The sequence below is a fragment of the Myotis davidii genome, unplaced genomic scaffold, assembly GCF_000327345.1.
Source record: "Myotis davidii unplaced genomic scaffold, ASM32734v1 scaffold64, whole genome shotgun sequence".
Taxonomy (NCBI): Eukaryota; Metazoa; Chordata; class Mammalia; order Chiroptera; family Vespertilionidae; genus Myotis; species Myotis davidii.
In genome coordinates, this window is record NW_006296226.1 from 831,259 (window position 1) to 847,849 (window position 16,591).

Below are 16,591 nucleotides of genomic sequence, written 5' to 3' on the forward strand. Positions count from 1 at the left end.
AGGGCACCTTAAGCTCCCAGCCTCTCCTTTTCTTCTTTTTTTTCATTCTGGGATTTATTTACCTTCTATGGCTGTCACTGGAACTGAGAGCTGGCTCCAGGTCTGAGAGCTGAAAGCAGGTCTCTGGAGCTTGTTTAGCTTCTATAATTGCAACATTGTTTCTTAGAGTGCAGCTCAGAGGCCGGCTTTGGCAGGCCATGAACGTTGGCTTCCTCCATCACTGGAGCAAGCAAGCCACCTGTTCCCTTCAGCTGCCTGGCTGCTGGCTGCCATCTTGGTTGGCAATTAATTTGCATATTCTGCTGATTAGCCAGGGTGTTGGGGTTATGGTCAATTTGCATGTTTCTCTTTTATTAGATAGGATAATAATAAAAGTGTAATATGCAAATCGACCGAACAGCAGAACGACCATTGGAAGTCCTTCCAGACACAGCCAGGGCTGCTAGGGCCTACTCTTGCACAAATTTTGTGCATAGGGCTTCTAGTATAGGATAATAAAGGCGTAATATGCTAATTAGACCAGACTGCTGAATGGCCTTTTGGATGAAGCTGTGGGGGCCAAGGCAGAGGCTGTTAGGGGTGATTAGGCAGGCGGGCGAGCCATTAGGAGTATCAGGCAGGCACAGTGGTTAGGGGCACTCAGGCAGGCAGGCAGAGGTGGTTAGGGGTATCAGGCAGGCAGGCAAGTGGTTAGGGGTGATTAGGCATGCCAGTGGTTAGGAGCCAGTGGTCCTGGATTGCAAGAGGGATGTCACGGATTGTGAGAGGGTGCAGGCTGGGCTGAGGAACACCCTCAATCCCCCTCCACCACCCCACCGTGCACAAATTGTGTGCACTGGGCCTCTAGTTTTACATAGGATTCCAATGACATTTGTGGTTGCTTTATTTTCAAGTTAATAGTAGAGGCTAGCTATGAGAAGGCAAAGACTGATATAATTAGGCATTATGGAAGCAATGAGAAATGATCTCATTACCAAGAAGAGACAGGAAAAAGCAATTAACGTAAAAAGTAAGCAGAAAAGCTTCAGGAAGGTTGGTTTGGTACTGTTTAGTTTAGAAGGAAGCTTAAATTGCTGTTTGTGGCAATACTGACCTTGAGGGCATGGTATGTAAAAACATTGTAGTGATAACAAAAGGTCTTAAGGGAAATATTATATGGCCAAAATGCATTTATTTAAACTACATTTTAATCTAGATTGGAGTTTTAGAACATTAATGATCTGCAATGTTAAATCGGCAGTTTAAAAAGTTAACAGAGCAAAATACAAGACTCTTAGAATAGGAAAAGGAGGTGATGAATGCTATTACTATTTTTTCAAGTTCCCTATTTTGCACCAGCTACTTTTTTAAAATAATTCTTTATTGTTGAAAGTATTACATATTCCTTCTTTTCTCCTCATTGACCCCCTCCAGCCCACTCCCTGCCCCAGGCCCTCACCACCCATATATGCATGGCCTCATCTGTGTCTGTGGGCCATGCATATATGCATACAAGGACCTTGGTTGGTTACCACCCTCCCTCTCTGTCCCTCCAAGATTCCCCTAGACACCTTTTTTCTAATGTACTCTGTACTGGCTCAAATTGAACAAGACATAAGTCAGCTAATTGCTTTAGAATTTGTTGTTTTATACTTGAAGCAAATTGTGTTGAATTTTACCATCTTCCATTAAAACAGTTACCTTTTGTCATTAGGAAAGTTATGAGCAAAATAGGTAGTGAACATTGATAGGCCTTTAGGATAATAAAAAGACTTGTAACAGTATGCTTTCTACCCACATATAATTGCTTTTTGTTTTGTGGGAATCATTATGGCTCTGTTTCTAGTTCAGAAAGTTCGGAACATGTGGTTATATAACTTTATTTGGCCTTTATTTTTCTCTATTTTTTTCTCTTTTTAATATATTTTTATTGGTTTCAGAGAGGAAGGGCGAGGGAGAGGGAGATAGAAACATCTATGATGAGAGAAAATCATTGATTGGGTGCCTCCTGCATGGCCCCACACTGGGGATCAAGCCCACAAACTAGGCATGTGCCCTGACCAGGAATTGAACCATGACCTCCTGGTTCATAGATCAGTGCTCAGCCACGGAGCCATGCTGTCCAAGCTGGCCTTCATTTTCTGTTTAACTACATACAGATCTCAGAAGTTGTGTTAACCTCTTTGTACTTATACCTGTCCGTTTTAATACTGACCTTTTTTTTATATTAACTTAATATAAAGGCTGAAACTGTTGGCTAAAGCTAATTGAGATTGATAGTTAAGATAATATGTATGCTGTCAAGAGCTTTGAAAGAGTAACATAGTGATTCAGAGTCTTAATGTTGACTATTATGTCACTTTACAAAGTTATTTTCAAGTTACAAGTTTGTTATTAGTATTGAGTTTGTAGCATCCTGTAACAATACAGTCTAATTAGAGATCAGGTAATAATGTTGTATTTTATCATCATTCATTGTTTTGCTTTTTAATATGTTTAGCCCAAAGCAGTGACAACACCAGCACCAACAACGACGCAGCAATCAAATCTTACCACCACTACCACAGTTAGTTCCTCCACAGCACCAGCTGTGGCTCAGGTCCCAACCCCCACCCCTGCTTTGGCTCCCACTCCTACTCCTACTCCCACTCCCACTCTTACTCCTACTCCTACTCCCACTCCCACTCCCACTCCCACTCCTACTCCCACTCCCACACCTACATCTATCACTCCAGCATCAGCGACAGCATCTTCTGAACCTGCACCTGTTAGTGCCACAAAACAAGAGAACCCTGTAGAACAGCCAGCAGAAACACCAGTGGCTACTAGCCCGACATCAACTGACAGGTGAGGGTTGCTAGAAAATTGTATCTTAAAATATGCTCATAACAAGGTCTTCATGCATGTATTTATTTTTATTCTGTCCAAATTAACTTTTTACTATGTTAAGCTTTTTCTAAACTTTTAACTCTGATAAAAACGGTATCACTGCTGTCTAACTTTCCATGTTCCAAATTTTTGTATGCTCTGCTTTATTTTTCCAGAGGGAAAAGGAAAGAAGATCAGAGTCATTATTTATTTTGTGTAGAAAACTTTGGAAATACACATGACCAAAAAGAAGAACTATAAAATAATAATATATTATAGCTTGACATATTATAAATAACTTGCATGAGTAGTATTATGTCCAGTGTGGTCTTTGGAGCTGTTTCTGTTTTGTGGCTTTAGTGCAACTCAGCACCTCAATGGCAGTTGCTAGAGTCCTTGGAATCAGAACCAGTCACAATGGAAAACTGCAGCAATTTACTCTTATTTCCCCAAATTACGCAGCTCAGAGAAGGATGATACAGGAAGGGGAAGAGTGAGAGGAGCTCAGAAATCAGGCTACTCAGCAGTGCTTTAGTCCCTTCGTCTGTGCCGTAAAACATTCAGTGGCCTGTGAAGCACAAAACGTAGTGCGAGGATTCTCGGGAGGCATTCTGGTATGAATTTGAGGGGTATAAGAAAGTTTTTTCATCACCACTGACCTGACATTTTAGTAATAGGAATTTGTTTCTTAGGTCAGCTTTGTTCTTCAAAAACTATTAAAATGCAAATTCCACTCTTAATTCATTCTCTAAGGTTGATAGCTGACTTAGAGAAACTGCACTTGTGCACAAGAACTGTATTGTTTTTAATTGAGGACAAATTTGACCACACTAAATATTCATTAGTAAGGAGATGATTTGATTTGTGACCTGTTCATATTAGAGAACAGCGCTACTCAAAATGCTGCGGTCAGTAGGCAGCATCGGCATCACTGGGAGTTTGTTTAAGTTTAATTCTTAGGCTTCACCTCAGATCTCTAAATCAAAATATTTGGAGGATGGTCCCAGAAGTCAGTATTTTACCAAGCCTGGTGAATTCTTAGGCTTCCTAAAGTTTGGAAAGCTCTGATATCCAGTACCACGGGTCAGTGAAAATATGCAATATATATTTGTATTAAATGAATATGGTTTCAAATATAAAAGCAGATTGCAAAATAATACAGATAATAACCATTAACCAAACATAAGCCACAAATGACATTATGTATTTCTATGGGAGTGCATATTAATGTGTAGAAAAACAGAACCAAAGAGATAATACATTGACTGACAGATAAGTGGTTTCCTCTGTGGATAGGGAGGAAAGAAGTGGTGAGGCAAAATCAAGAATGAAAAAAGGTGGTTAAATGATACCTCAATCTTTTTTTTTTTTTTTAAATTTTATTTTTTATTACAACGGGTATGATACCTCAATCTTAACTGTAATGTTTTAAAATAAATTTTAAAACTATGTGCAGCCTGACTGGTGTTGCTCAGTGATGTTGACCTATGAACCAGGAGGTCACAGTTCGATTCCTGGTCAGCGCCCATGCTCTGGTACCAGCTCGATCTTCAATGGTGGGAGGCAGCCAATCGGTGATTCTCTCTCATCATTGATGTTTGCATCTCTCTCCCATCCTCTCTGAAATCAATAAAAATATTTTTTTAAAAAATGGAACAATGTGCAAAAAAATAGCACACATTATTCCTTTTTAAAAAATTGTTTATTTAAATCTTCACCCAAGGATATTTTTCCATTGACTTTTAGAGAGAGGGAAAGACGGAGAAACACATCAATTGGTTGCCTCCTACACGAGCTCCGACCAGGGCCTGGGACCCATTGGCCTGCTGGTGCGCTAGCCACTGAGCAAAACCAGCCAGGGCAGCACACATTATTCTGTAAAAGAACAATAGTGAAGGAAGCTAACCCTACCAGATAGTAAAATGTATTATGTACAGTAACAATTACAACAATTTAGAATGGCTCTTACTAAAAAGACTGCTCAGTGAAATAGTTGTCTTGAAACAGACTAAAATACATAGGGGCTTAATATACCATAAAGATGTAATTTCAGACGACTGTGGGAAAAAGGCTGTTGGAATAAATGCCTAGTCTTCTGGAGGATGGATTACAGACCTTACATTCACAAAAATAAATTCTAGATGGATAAAGATTGAATGTAAAGGTGAAACCATAAACTGGAAGAGAACATAGGAAAAATAAAAATAACCTTAAAAAGTCATAAAGGGGGAGCAATTAATAAATTTGACTACAGAAAGAATTTAAATGTTGGCAGCCAAACTAAAAATTCCTTAATAAAAGCTTGATTTGGTCAAGTAAATGGAATACTGCATCTGTTGGAAAAACCTGCCATAGTTGTGGTTTTGCTGACATGGAATAATTGTTAAATTAAATGAAAACACATACAAAAGAGGACACAAGTGATTATTTTATAAAAACTGGTAGTGGTGGTTGTCTCTGGGCAGGGGTCTTGTGCAGAAGAATTAGTTTCTGGGTATGTATTTCTTTGGGAAATTTTGCCTTCTACGTTAGTTTCACTGTCTAGTGAATGAAGATACTTTAGAAATTATACCAAAGAATTATAATAATCTTATTGGGTATTACCATCCCAGGTACTCTGCTAAGCACTTTACCAGCAATAACCCTGTACACAACATTTTGGGATATATAGATACTATTGTTGACCTCATTGTATTGATAAACCAAGGCTTAGAAAGTTGAATTCAAACTTAGGTAGTTCCCTTACTTTTGTTATGCTACATACAGAGCTGAAGTATATTGTGTTTGTTTTTAAAATTGGGACAGAGGCATAAGTGTGTGTCGTCTTATCTGTATGTTTTAATCTAAACTGCTAACTGCTACCTTTACCGCTTTTGTAAACTTAGGTTTATTTTTCTTCAGCCTACTCTTAATGGTCTTTTATAATCTTTTTTTTTTTTTTTTTTTTTTTTTTCTTCTTTATAGTTTTTTTTTAATTTTTTTTTTTTTTTTTTTTTTTTTGTCTACTTTGTTTTTCAAACTCATCAGCAATTGCCCAACAGAAACTTAGTCCCTTTAAACTGGTTTACTTTCAGTTACAACTTAGATTTAACTCTCTTCTGCATTTTTTGGTTATGCTGTGCTGTGTTCCTTGACTTAGATGCCTTCTTTTTCCAGTTTTTGTGTTCAAAACTTACCTTTAAGAGCTAACTAAATTCTGCTACGTAAAGACTTTTCCAGGTCTTTCTAGCTTAATGTAGTTCCTATATGTGCTAGTTATCATGTACTTCTTTTGGTATTTCTACTGTGATTTGACTTACAGATTATTTAACTTCTTATGTAAATTCTTTCATGGAATAGTTGTTCATTATCTTTTTTTGTATCCCTTAAATAGTAAGCTATCTGTGAGGATGTTATTTTAAATTTTGGACATTTAAAATGATGGATTTGCAAAACAGAATGAGTATTAAGATTGAAAGTTCTCCCAAGCCATACATGTTATGGATAAAGCTTTAGGGTTTAGCCAGACTTTTAAGTTTAATTAAAAAATCAAAGAATCTCTACAAATTAGACAGTTACTAAACTTTAATATAAATTTTACATACTTTCTGATATGATTTTCTAAAACCTTGTATAGTACATCAGGAGATTCTTCTCGGTCAAATCTTTTTGAAGATGCAACAAGTGCACTTGGTAAGTATCTACATTGTAAGTAACCATATAAGAGACAGGGAAGACGTTTAATTTTTATTTCTCTGGATCATGGTAATATGTTTGTTATGGTTGCTTATAATCAAGTTGCTAAATAGTTGATTTAGATAATTTAATTATAGTTACTAATAGCTTTATAAATTAATGTTTCATACATTGACTCCTTTTTTTCAAGATGGCTTGTTTTTAAATTTTTCAGTTAGATTTGACATTCAATATTATGTTAGTTTCAGGTGTACAGCATAGTCGCTAGACAGTTATATAATTTACAAAGTGATCTCCCCCCAGTAAGTCTTGTACCCACCTAAGTGACCATTTGACCAGTTGCTATGATGCACACTGACCACCAGGGGGCAGACGCTAAATGCAGGAGTTGCCCCCTAGTGGTCAGTGCACTCCCACAGCAGCAGGGCCAGGATGGGGAGGGGCAGGGGATGAGTGGGAGCAGCGAGGGACCCACTCCGGCTCCTCCCTGGCCACCTCCCACTTCACTCAATACTATATCCCTCGGGATGTCGGACTGCTAGTTTCGACCTGATCCCTGCCCCGTGGTGGTCAGTGGGTGTCATAGCGACTGGTGGAATGGTCAAATGAATGGTCACTTAGCACATTACACTTTTATTATATAGGATGTCCACTCACATCCCCATGACTGTTTTGTAACTGCCAATTGTACTTCTTAATTCCTTCACCTTTTGACCCAACCCTTTAATCCCCATCCCATCTGACAACCATCCATTTATTCTCTGGATCTATGAGCTTGTTTCTGTCTTGCTTGTTCTTTTATTTTGTTTTTCAGATTTCATATCTAAGTGAAATCATATGGAATTTATCTTTTTCTGTTCAACCTATTTCACTTAGCACAATACATTCTAGATCCATTCATGTTGTCAGAAGTATATATTGAATCCTTTAAATTGTACTGTTAGAGTCAAGTGTACTTTTTTCCTTAAAGCACATACATTTTATTTTCCAGATGAACTTTAAATGTTATTTTAAAAAAGCTTGACCTGTGTATTATAAAATGTCTTTGAAATGGGTATTAAATGTTACTAAAATCTGTCTCACGCTTCATCTTTATTCTCTTCTAGACTTTATTTCAGCTTATAGCCTTGTAGGTTCCCATTTACTAGTATATCTTGTTGCTTATATTGTACTTGCAGTGGAAATGCCTTTTTATTCCAACTTTTAATTTTACCTACTGAATAATGTCTTTCCATCTTGTCTCCATACCCATTCTATCAAAATCAATTTTGTTTTTCCCTTCATTTTTTCATTTAAACTGCCAACTAGAAAAACTATAATCTCTACCAACTCCTTAGTTTCCAGTTGACTCATGTTTTATTCTGCCATCTGATTCCTCTTTGTTCCTTTCCTTGCTTGTATTATCATCCACATCCTTGGCCCTCTGCCTTTTGGCCTAGTGAGACCAGGAGTCTTCTTCCCAAAGTCTCTGCTGCCATTTATTTGCCTTCGTTTATGTCCTTTCCTTACTGATATTCTTGAATTACCTGCTTCTAACTGGCCTGTTCTCTGCCATAGTGGACTTTCTAAAAGGTAAATCTAGTAATGTCATTGTTAGTTCATTTCACAGCTCATAGTGACGTTCTTCATCATTACTTCTTTTTATTTTTAATTAAATATATTGTTATTGATTTGAGAGAGAGAGTAACATCAGTGATGAGAAAGAATCATTGATTGCCTCCTGCACATTCCCTACTGGGGATCGAGCCCACAACCTGGGCCTGGGCATGTGCCCAACTACTTAGCTACCCTGGCTGGGCCATCACTACTACTTTAGCTCTTGTCTTGTGTTATCCATTGTCCCTAATTTTTTTTATGAGTCATTAGCCTTTGTACTTTTTTTCTTTTATTGATTTCAGAGAGGAAGGGAGAGGGAGAAAGATAGAAACATCAGTGATGACAGAAAATCATTGATCAGCTGCCTCCTACATGCCCCTACCAGGGATCGGGTCTGCAAGCCAGGCATGTGCCCTTGATCAGAATCGAACCCAGGACCCTTCAGTCCACAGGCCGATGCTCTATCCACTGAGCCAAACCAGCTAGGGCAGCCTTTGTACTTTTAATATCTAAAAAGTATCAAAATGCAACTTGATTAATTAGGAAGCATAATTTTAAGAGACACAGCATGATTAGGTGTAGGGGCTCTAGAGTCTGACAGCTTGTGTTTGTGTCTCTGCACCATGATTTATCAGCTGTCCCGAATGGCATTAATGGGGTCTTTGTTCTCTCTATTTTCCCAGGCCAGGATGACTTAAACTATGTATTTTCTGGTTAGGGAGGAGTGTATAAACCATTTGCTCTCAAGTGTCCTTGGTTAGGTATGATAAGGTCTTGCAATTCACAAGCTGGCTACAAGCTGCCCAAACTGTTTGGCCTTGTTTAATTTTATTATCTCAGTTTCCCCATTGCACTTGCCCTGGGATTTTCCTAGCTTCTTACTATCCTGCCACAATGGGACCTACCAGATGTGCTAATAGATTAGATGTGAAAACAGGGGAAAGGGAATTGAAACCACTAAGGTTTTTGATTCAAGTATTTGGATGGATAGTGGTGCTATTCATTGAAATGGACATCGCAGATAATGGGACATATTGAGGGATAATCTAAGTCATGTGTTGGTATTGGTTTAGGAGTGAGTGGAATGTGAGGAAATGGACACAGTATGTGCAGACACCTATGGCTGTGAATGGGAGAGAACAGACAAATGGACCAGTTCTTGAAAGAGGAATTGGGATGTGATGAAGGGAGGCATGTTTTTGTTTTTAGAATGACATTCAAGGGCATAGTTAACTTCTGGTTAGGATATTTAAGTAGAGAGAGAAGGGTGGAAGATGGACAAGAGAAAATAACCAAAAGACCCGTTCTTTGAGGAGACAAGAAAGGGAATGGTACCCAGAACATGAGTGGAAGAAAAGGTGGCTTAAGTGAGGTAAAAGTGACATACTGAATGATAGGGATTGATTCATTGTACCACCTTTCTGTGGTGCTTGAAATTCTAACTTTCTAGCTTTTAACCTCCTTTCCCCCTCTGCTTTGATAATAAAAGGTGTCAAAGGAAAACTGAACTTCTTATGGCAGAGCTAATTGCTTGAAATGCTCCTCTTATTTTCAAAGTCACGTTGCTGTCCTGTGTGATCTGCTAATTCTATCCTATATTTGTGCTACATTAATACCCTATATTTTTATTGTACTTATCAAACATATTATATTAGTTTTCTATTGCTACTGTAATAAGTTACCACAAACTTAATGGTATAAAACAACAGATTTATTATTACTTTATAGTACTATAGGTTAGAAGTCTGACATGGGGCTCACTGGACAAAAACCAAAGGACTAAATTACGGGGCTAAAATCAGGGCTGCGTTATTTTCTGGAGACTCCAGGGGAGGATTTATTCTATGCCCTTTCAGCTTCTAGAGGCTGCCCACATTCCTTGGCTCATAGCCCCTTTGCCCATCATCATCAAAGCAGCATAGCATCTCTTATTCTGCCTTTCTCTCCTTTTTTTTACATCTGTTTCTCTGATCCTCTTATCCGCTTCCCTTCTATTTTTAAGGACCCTTGTGTTGGGTCCACTCACATAATCCAGGTTAATTTCCCTATTTAGCTGATAAGCAACCTTTCTTCCCTTTTGACAGGTCATCTAACATAGCCATAGGTTCCAGGCATTGGCATGGGTGGAGAGGCATTATTTACCTAGCACAGTGGTTGGCAAACTCATTAGTCAACAGCCAAATATCAACAGTACAACGATTAAAATTTCTTTTGAGAGCCAAATTTTTTAAACTTAAACTATATAGGTAGGTACATTGTTATTAACTTAATTAGGGTACTCCTGACTGGCTCACTCAACTTGTGCATGAATCGCGCGCGCCTCCCCGCGTATCCCTCAACCTGCCTGCACTGCGTCTCCCATCGATCGACCGACCGACCGACACCCCCCACTTCTTTTAACACCACTTCTTCAAAATAGACTCGCCCAGGCCGAAAACCGACTTATGCGCATGGGCCACGAAGTTTCAATCGCACTGTACGTGCGGGCGCGGTATTTTGTGGAAGTGCCACACTCTGGCCAAAGAGCCACATGTGGCTCGCGAGCCGCGGTTTGCCTACCACTGACCTAGCACATACATGTTGTAGTTCAGACTGTTATTCATCTTTGTATTCCTAGCACTTTAGTGCCTAAACATTGTATGCATTCAAGAAGTATGGAGAGTGTTTGGCATGAAATATTCTCTTTTCCCTCCTCCGACCTTGCTCTCAACTTTTTGTAGTGACAGGTCAGTCTTACGAGAATATGGTAACTGAGATCATGTCAATGGGCTATGAACGCGAGCAAGTAATTGCAGCCCTGAGAGCCAGTTTCAACAACCCTGACCGAGCAGTGGAGTATCTTTTAATGGTGAGAAACATTTTATTTATTCATTCTCATTTAAGACCAAAATCTCAAAGAAACAAAGATTTGAAGGAACAGTAACAATTCACAGGAGAATAATAATATTTGCTAGATAATTTACACCATGCTTTTTCTTAGTATGTTAATGTTTTGTGTCGATAAAATGACCTCTTTAAAAGATTTTGAAAGGATTTTTAGTTACTAAATGGCTGAGTTGTAAAGTTAACTATCCATTTGGAGTAGATCATTCTACCCCAATTATGTCATCCTCAAAGGCTGATAGTTGTGTTTGGGGATGTAGAGGAAGATTTCTTTTTTATGTAATCTAATCTAACATTTTAGTAGCTTTTTTTTACTGCCAATGTAATCCTAGATGTACTATTTAAAGCAGGAGTTTCAAGTTGTTAGAGGCCTAATTAATTGCTTATATAATTTTTTATTACTGTATGAAATAAATTTGTAGAAATTTTAGAAATTAGGAGATTTCACTTAAAACATTCAGATAATCTGATTTACCTGGACAAGTTGAATCACAGATTTTTGCAAGAGATTAGGAAAAGTTTTCGATCATAGATCTTTAATTCACTATCTTCCCCTTTCATTCACTGTTACCGGACATAATGTTGTGTATTTAATTTAACATATCATGTTGCTTACGTGGTTCTATTGACATTTGAATTGTTAGCTTGTTTCTAGTTGGTAGCAACTGAGGGAATTTCAAGTAAGTTATTGTCTGTTACTAGCATAAAGGTTTTTGAGAAATAGATTGTTGTGAGCATGGACTGAAACCCTTGATATTTTATGACAATGTCTGTTAGTTTTATAGATGTGGCATAGACTAAAGTAACAGCATAGAATTTTGGAATAACATTAGATTTTTCTTTTTTCTTTTTTTTTAGTCTTAGCATTTTATGTTAGAATTGTCTGGTGTTTTGAAGTATCATCAAAGTATTAATTTGCCCTAAATATCATTCATGATCCTAAACTAACTATGGGAAATACAGTCCACAGTTTAACCCATTCCTTTCTTTCCAGCTTGTACTTCTGTTAGAAACTCCTGTTCAGATAGTAGTTTCCTCAGGAGAGTCATGAGCCAACAAATGCTCTGCTTCCACCAGTTATTTGCATACTCATTTGCATGTGAGATTCACCAAACCCTTTCTTAGCATATCATATAATCTTTTGAATGCTCTTTTCCATTGTCCTCTTGATGAGAGTCTTTAAAATGCTAGCAGTTCATTTTATTAATTAGTTTGGAATTGAGGAATCGTATTGATAATCACCATGGGGTGGAGGAGTAACAACTACATTTCAAGTTCTCAGTAGCTACATATGGCTGGCTAATGGGTATTTTATTGGACAGCAGAGCTATAGAAAATATTTCCATTATCATGGAAAGTTCTGTTGGACAGTGCCACTGCTGCCTTATATTACAGAAATGTAGGCTCTTCTACACAGGGGTTGCCAACCAGTGGTCCATAGACCACTGGTGGTCTGTGAAGTCCGAAAGGTTGGCGACCGCTGTTCCGCACCACACTCAGGCCATTTCTAACCTAATTTAAATATATGTAGTTTTCAGGTAAATCTTGATCCTTTGCTCCCTCCCACCCCCATTTACTTATTTATTTTATTTTATTTTTTTATAGAGAGGAAGGGGGGGTGAGAGAGACATCGATTTGTCATTCCATTTATATATGCATTTATTGATTGCTCCTTGTATGTGCCTTGACTGGGGATTAAACCTGCAACCTTGTGATATCGGATGCTCTAACCCAGCAGTCACCAACCTTTCAGACCTCATGGACCACCAGTGGTCCGAGGGCCACCAGTTGTCGACCGCTACAGTCTAACCAACTGAGCTACCTAGCTAGGGCTTAAGCCTTTACTTTTAATTGAAGCATACAGTTCTTTGATGCTTTTGGAAATTAGACAAGGATATTAAATATATTAGTAAGTCTTTTACTCTGTATGTATAATATTTTAAAGCTTGGAAATTGTATTTTAGGGAATTCCTGGAGACAGAGAAAGTCAGGCTGTGGTTGATCCCCCTCCGGTAGCTACTACTGGGCCTCCTCAGTCTTCAGTGGCTGCAGCTGCAGCAACTACGACAGCAACAACTACAACAACAAGTTCTGGAGGTAAAGTGGAAGCTTTTAGATGGGGAGGAAATGGTTCTAAATTTGTACTGTAAAATAATTTAATCTGAAGTATTTTGAGGTGAGGTTTATTCCCAGAGCATTTGGATAAATCCTAAGATTCTTTTTTTAAACAATATATTTAATTGTTACTATTATTATTTTTTACAGAGAAGAAGGGAGAGGGATAGAGAGTTAGAAACATCGATGAGAGAGAAACATCGCTCAGCTGCCTCCTGCACACTCCCTACTGGGTATGTGCCCAAAACCAAGGTACATGCCCTTGACCGGAATCGAACCTGGGACCCTTGAGTCCGCAGGCCGATGCTCTATCCACTGAGCCAAACCGGTTAGGGCCTAAGATATTCTTGCTTATATTCCGCATCATTGCTGCCATTTTGGTAGAGAGCATATTCTAAGGAAGAGATACTTGCCAGTTTGCATTCCTTGTTATATTCTGAAACCATTGCGAATGGTTTACTCACCATGTCTCTTTCTCTCCTTATAAATGTCATCGAGTATGTATAATTCCAAAACCAGTGGTAGCTTGGTGGTTATTGTACAACCAAGGAATTAAAACCTCGAAAGGTTTAAAATCTTGTGTCTCTAGGTGAAAGCAAACTTGAATTCAAGTGTCTACTGGCCAACCCCCACATTTCCATTGCCAAAAGTTTGACTACAAAGCAAGGCCTGGAGCCTTTGGCAGGCCCAGGAATTAGTGTTCTTCATTCTTTCTTCTGTGTATTGAGAAAGTATTCAAACTGTTAATTTTGAAGAGGCCATTCTTTAATGCATATTCTAGTTCTAATTATGGCAGTCAATTCTGGTTGATAAAAATTTCTAAGCACTTTGTGTACAGTCTTCCCAGAGGACAGGACAGACTTGTCATTTCTGGAGAATTAGCATGGGAATGGAAAGAGGAGGCATGGCTTTGATTCAGATTGAGGGTGCTGTCCATTCACCAGCAATTATTAAATAACTTAGTTTCTGAGTCTCATTTTCTTCATCTATAAAACTGATCTTACACAAAGACGAATAAATATTTGTGTTATGTGGTCACTTTAATTTGAATGATTGTCTTGAATTAAAATTTAGGAAATAACATACAAAATATTCTCATTATTCATTAGTAACCTCAAAACAATTCTTTATTTTGTATAGCATAACCAGATAAATACCATCCCCTCCCCCACACACACATACACAAAAGTCACAAGTTCTAGATCTTATACCTTATTTGGCATTATTAATATTTATTATTATAAAGGGATCTTGGACGAAAGAGTTCTAAATATTATTACTAGATTGTCTTGTGGCTTATCTCAAGTTTTTATAGATTATAAATATTTAAAATTTGATGGCAGTAAAAAAAATCTTCCAACAATAATTCAGTTTGTGTTAATAAAACTCCATCTGATCTGCAAACCTGAACTCTTTAACTTTTAATTATTAAATACAGGGGTTGGCAAAAGTAGGTTTACAGTGTGAGTATATGAAATATACTCTTATTCTTTTTAAAATATTGATTTCAGAGAGGAAGGAAGAGGGGGAGAGAGATAGAATCATCAATGAGAAGAGAGAATCATTGATCAGCTATCTCCTGCATACCTCCCACTGGGGATCAAGCCCACAACCTGGGCATGTGCCCTTGACGGGAATCAAAACTTGGAACCCTGATGCTCTGTACTGAGCCAAACCATCTAGGCCACAGTTTATTCTTGTATTATTATTAATTTGTATTTTTCCATACAAACAATTGTAAACATACTTTTGTCCACCCCTGTTACAAATTTCCCAGGAATTCAAGCTCAGATTGTTTGGGGGCTTTTTTTCTTAGTCCTGCTATATATTTTTCTTAATAACTTTTGAGCAACAGGAACAGCTTTTAGTACTTTTTATTTTTGATAGGGAGCATACAAAACACAAGTCCTCGGTATTATTTGTTACTTTCAGTGTCTCTGTCTAAATTATGTTTGAACCAATTCTTGGTGTATATAATCAGTACTTTTGTTTAACAATGTTTTATGTGTATTTTAGGACATCCCCTTGAATTTTTACGGAATCAACCTCAGTTTCAACAGATGAGACAAATTATTCAACAGAATCCTTCCCTGCTTCCAGCATTGCTACAACAGATAGGTCGAGAAAATCCTCAATTACTGCAGGTGACTATGTATCCCATTTTGAAAAAGACCATCAACACCCCTTTCCCCTCCACCAACTCTAAACCATTCTAAGCTACTTTCAGTAGAATATGCTGCATAGATAGATGTACTAGAAAAAGAGTTGGGGGATGGAGGTTGGGTTAACTTTAGTTGCTCAAATAATAAATTTGGGAAACACCTTGTTAAAGAATCTGAGAAACTCTTCAGCAAAGAAACCTTTTAATTTGTCTTTTTTCCCAAGCTTATTAACTTGTGGGCTTAATTAATGAATGCTTAGGTCACAAAGTATTTGAGTTTGGTACATCGTTGTACTGCCTGCTAGTGTGGAAGATAAATGTAAGTTCTCTTTCCTCTTACCGTCAGTTAGTGGTTTTTTAGTATTGCTTTTATTTTTTGACAGCATACATTTATGAAAGAGAATTTGAATTCTCTTAATTCTTCACTGTTTATTACACTCAAAAGAACTGAGCTTCTTTAATAATGTGCAAGGAATCATCATATCCCCATAAAAACGTAATAATCTAGAATCAATCTAAAATATTACAGTTGCAAAAGTTATAGCTTCTCTCTTATTTGTATGTAGAATTCTTTTTTTCCTGAAGATGGTTTATATCAATGTATTATTTTTTTCTGTCCTTCATATCACAGCAAATTAGCCAACACCAGGAGCATTTTATTCAGATGTTAAATGAACCAGTTCAAGAAGCTGGTGGTCAAGGAGGAGGAGGAGGGGGTGGAGGAGGCAGTGGAGGAATTGCAGAAGCTGGAAGTGGTCACATGAACTACATTCAAGTAACGCCTCAGGAAAAAGAAGCTATAGAAAGGGTGAGTTTAAGTAAAACTAACAATTCAATTCTTCAGACAAAACAGTCACCTTTCCAATGCTCAGGGTTCACACGGGGCTAGTGGCCACTACATTGAATAGCACTGATCTATTTCCATCACAGGCGGAGTTCTTTTAGAGCGGAATAGAGCATTGCCCCTGGGGGGGATTGCAGGAAAGACGGACTTCTCAGGCCTGCTCTCCCACCTTGTCCTTGGTGAAGCCCAGGGACCAGCAATGAATACCATTCTAGCATGAAATAGTTGTAAATATATTAAGAAACTAAAAATTTCATTGATGTTTTAAAATTCAGGCAGAAAATGATCTTTAGGAATGTGCCCAATTTAAGATGATTCATTTTTAGATTTATATTTCAGATTTCTTAACTTCACTACTGTTACTAATATCTAAGGGAGATAGATAGATATATATATATATATATATATAGAGAGAGAGAGAGAGAGAGAGAGAGAGAGAGTATAGATATCATGTTATATAATCTAAATAC

At 37.8% G+C, this 16,591-nt stretch overlaps 1 protein-coding gene across 1 annotated transcript in view; it reads left to right on the forward strand.

Annotated features, from left to right (window-relative positions):
• The window catches only part of RAD23B (RAD23 homolog B, nucleotide excision repair protein), a 44,029-nt gene that overhangs the window by 20,923 nt on the left and 6,515 nt on the right, over positions 1-16,591 (forward strand). The window contains exons 4-9 of the mRNA XM_006771136.2: positions 2,480-2,826; positions 6,464-6,519; positions 10,839-10,966; positions 12,966-13,098; positions 15,133-15,260; positions 15,909-16,085. Of these exons, the coding sequence (XP_006771199.1) occupies positions 2,480-2,826; positions 6,464-6,519; positions 10,839-10,966; positions 12,966-13,098; positions 15,133-15,260; positions 15,909-16,085 (969 nt within the window). The remainder of the gene's footprint in view (positions 1-2,479; positions 2,827-6,463; positions 6,520-10,838; positions 10,967-12,965; positions 13,099-15,132; positions 15,261-15,908; positions 16,086-16,591) is intronic.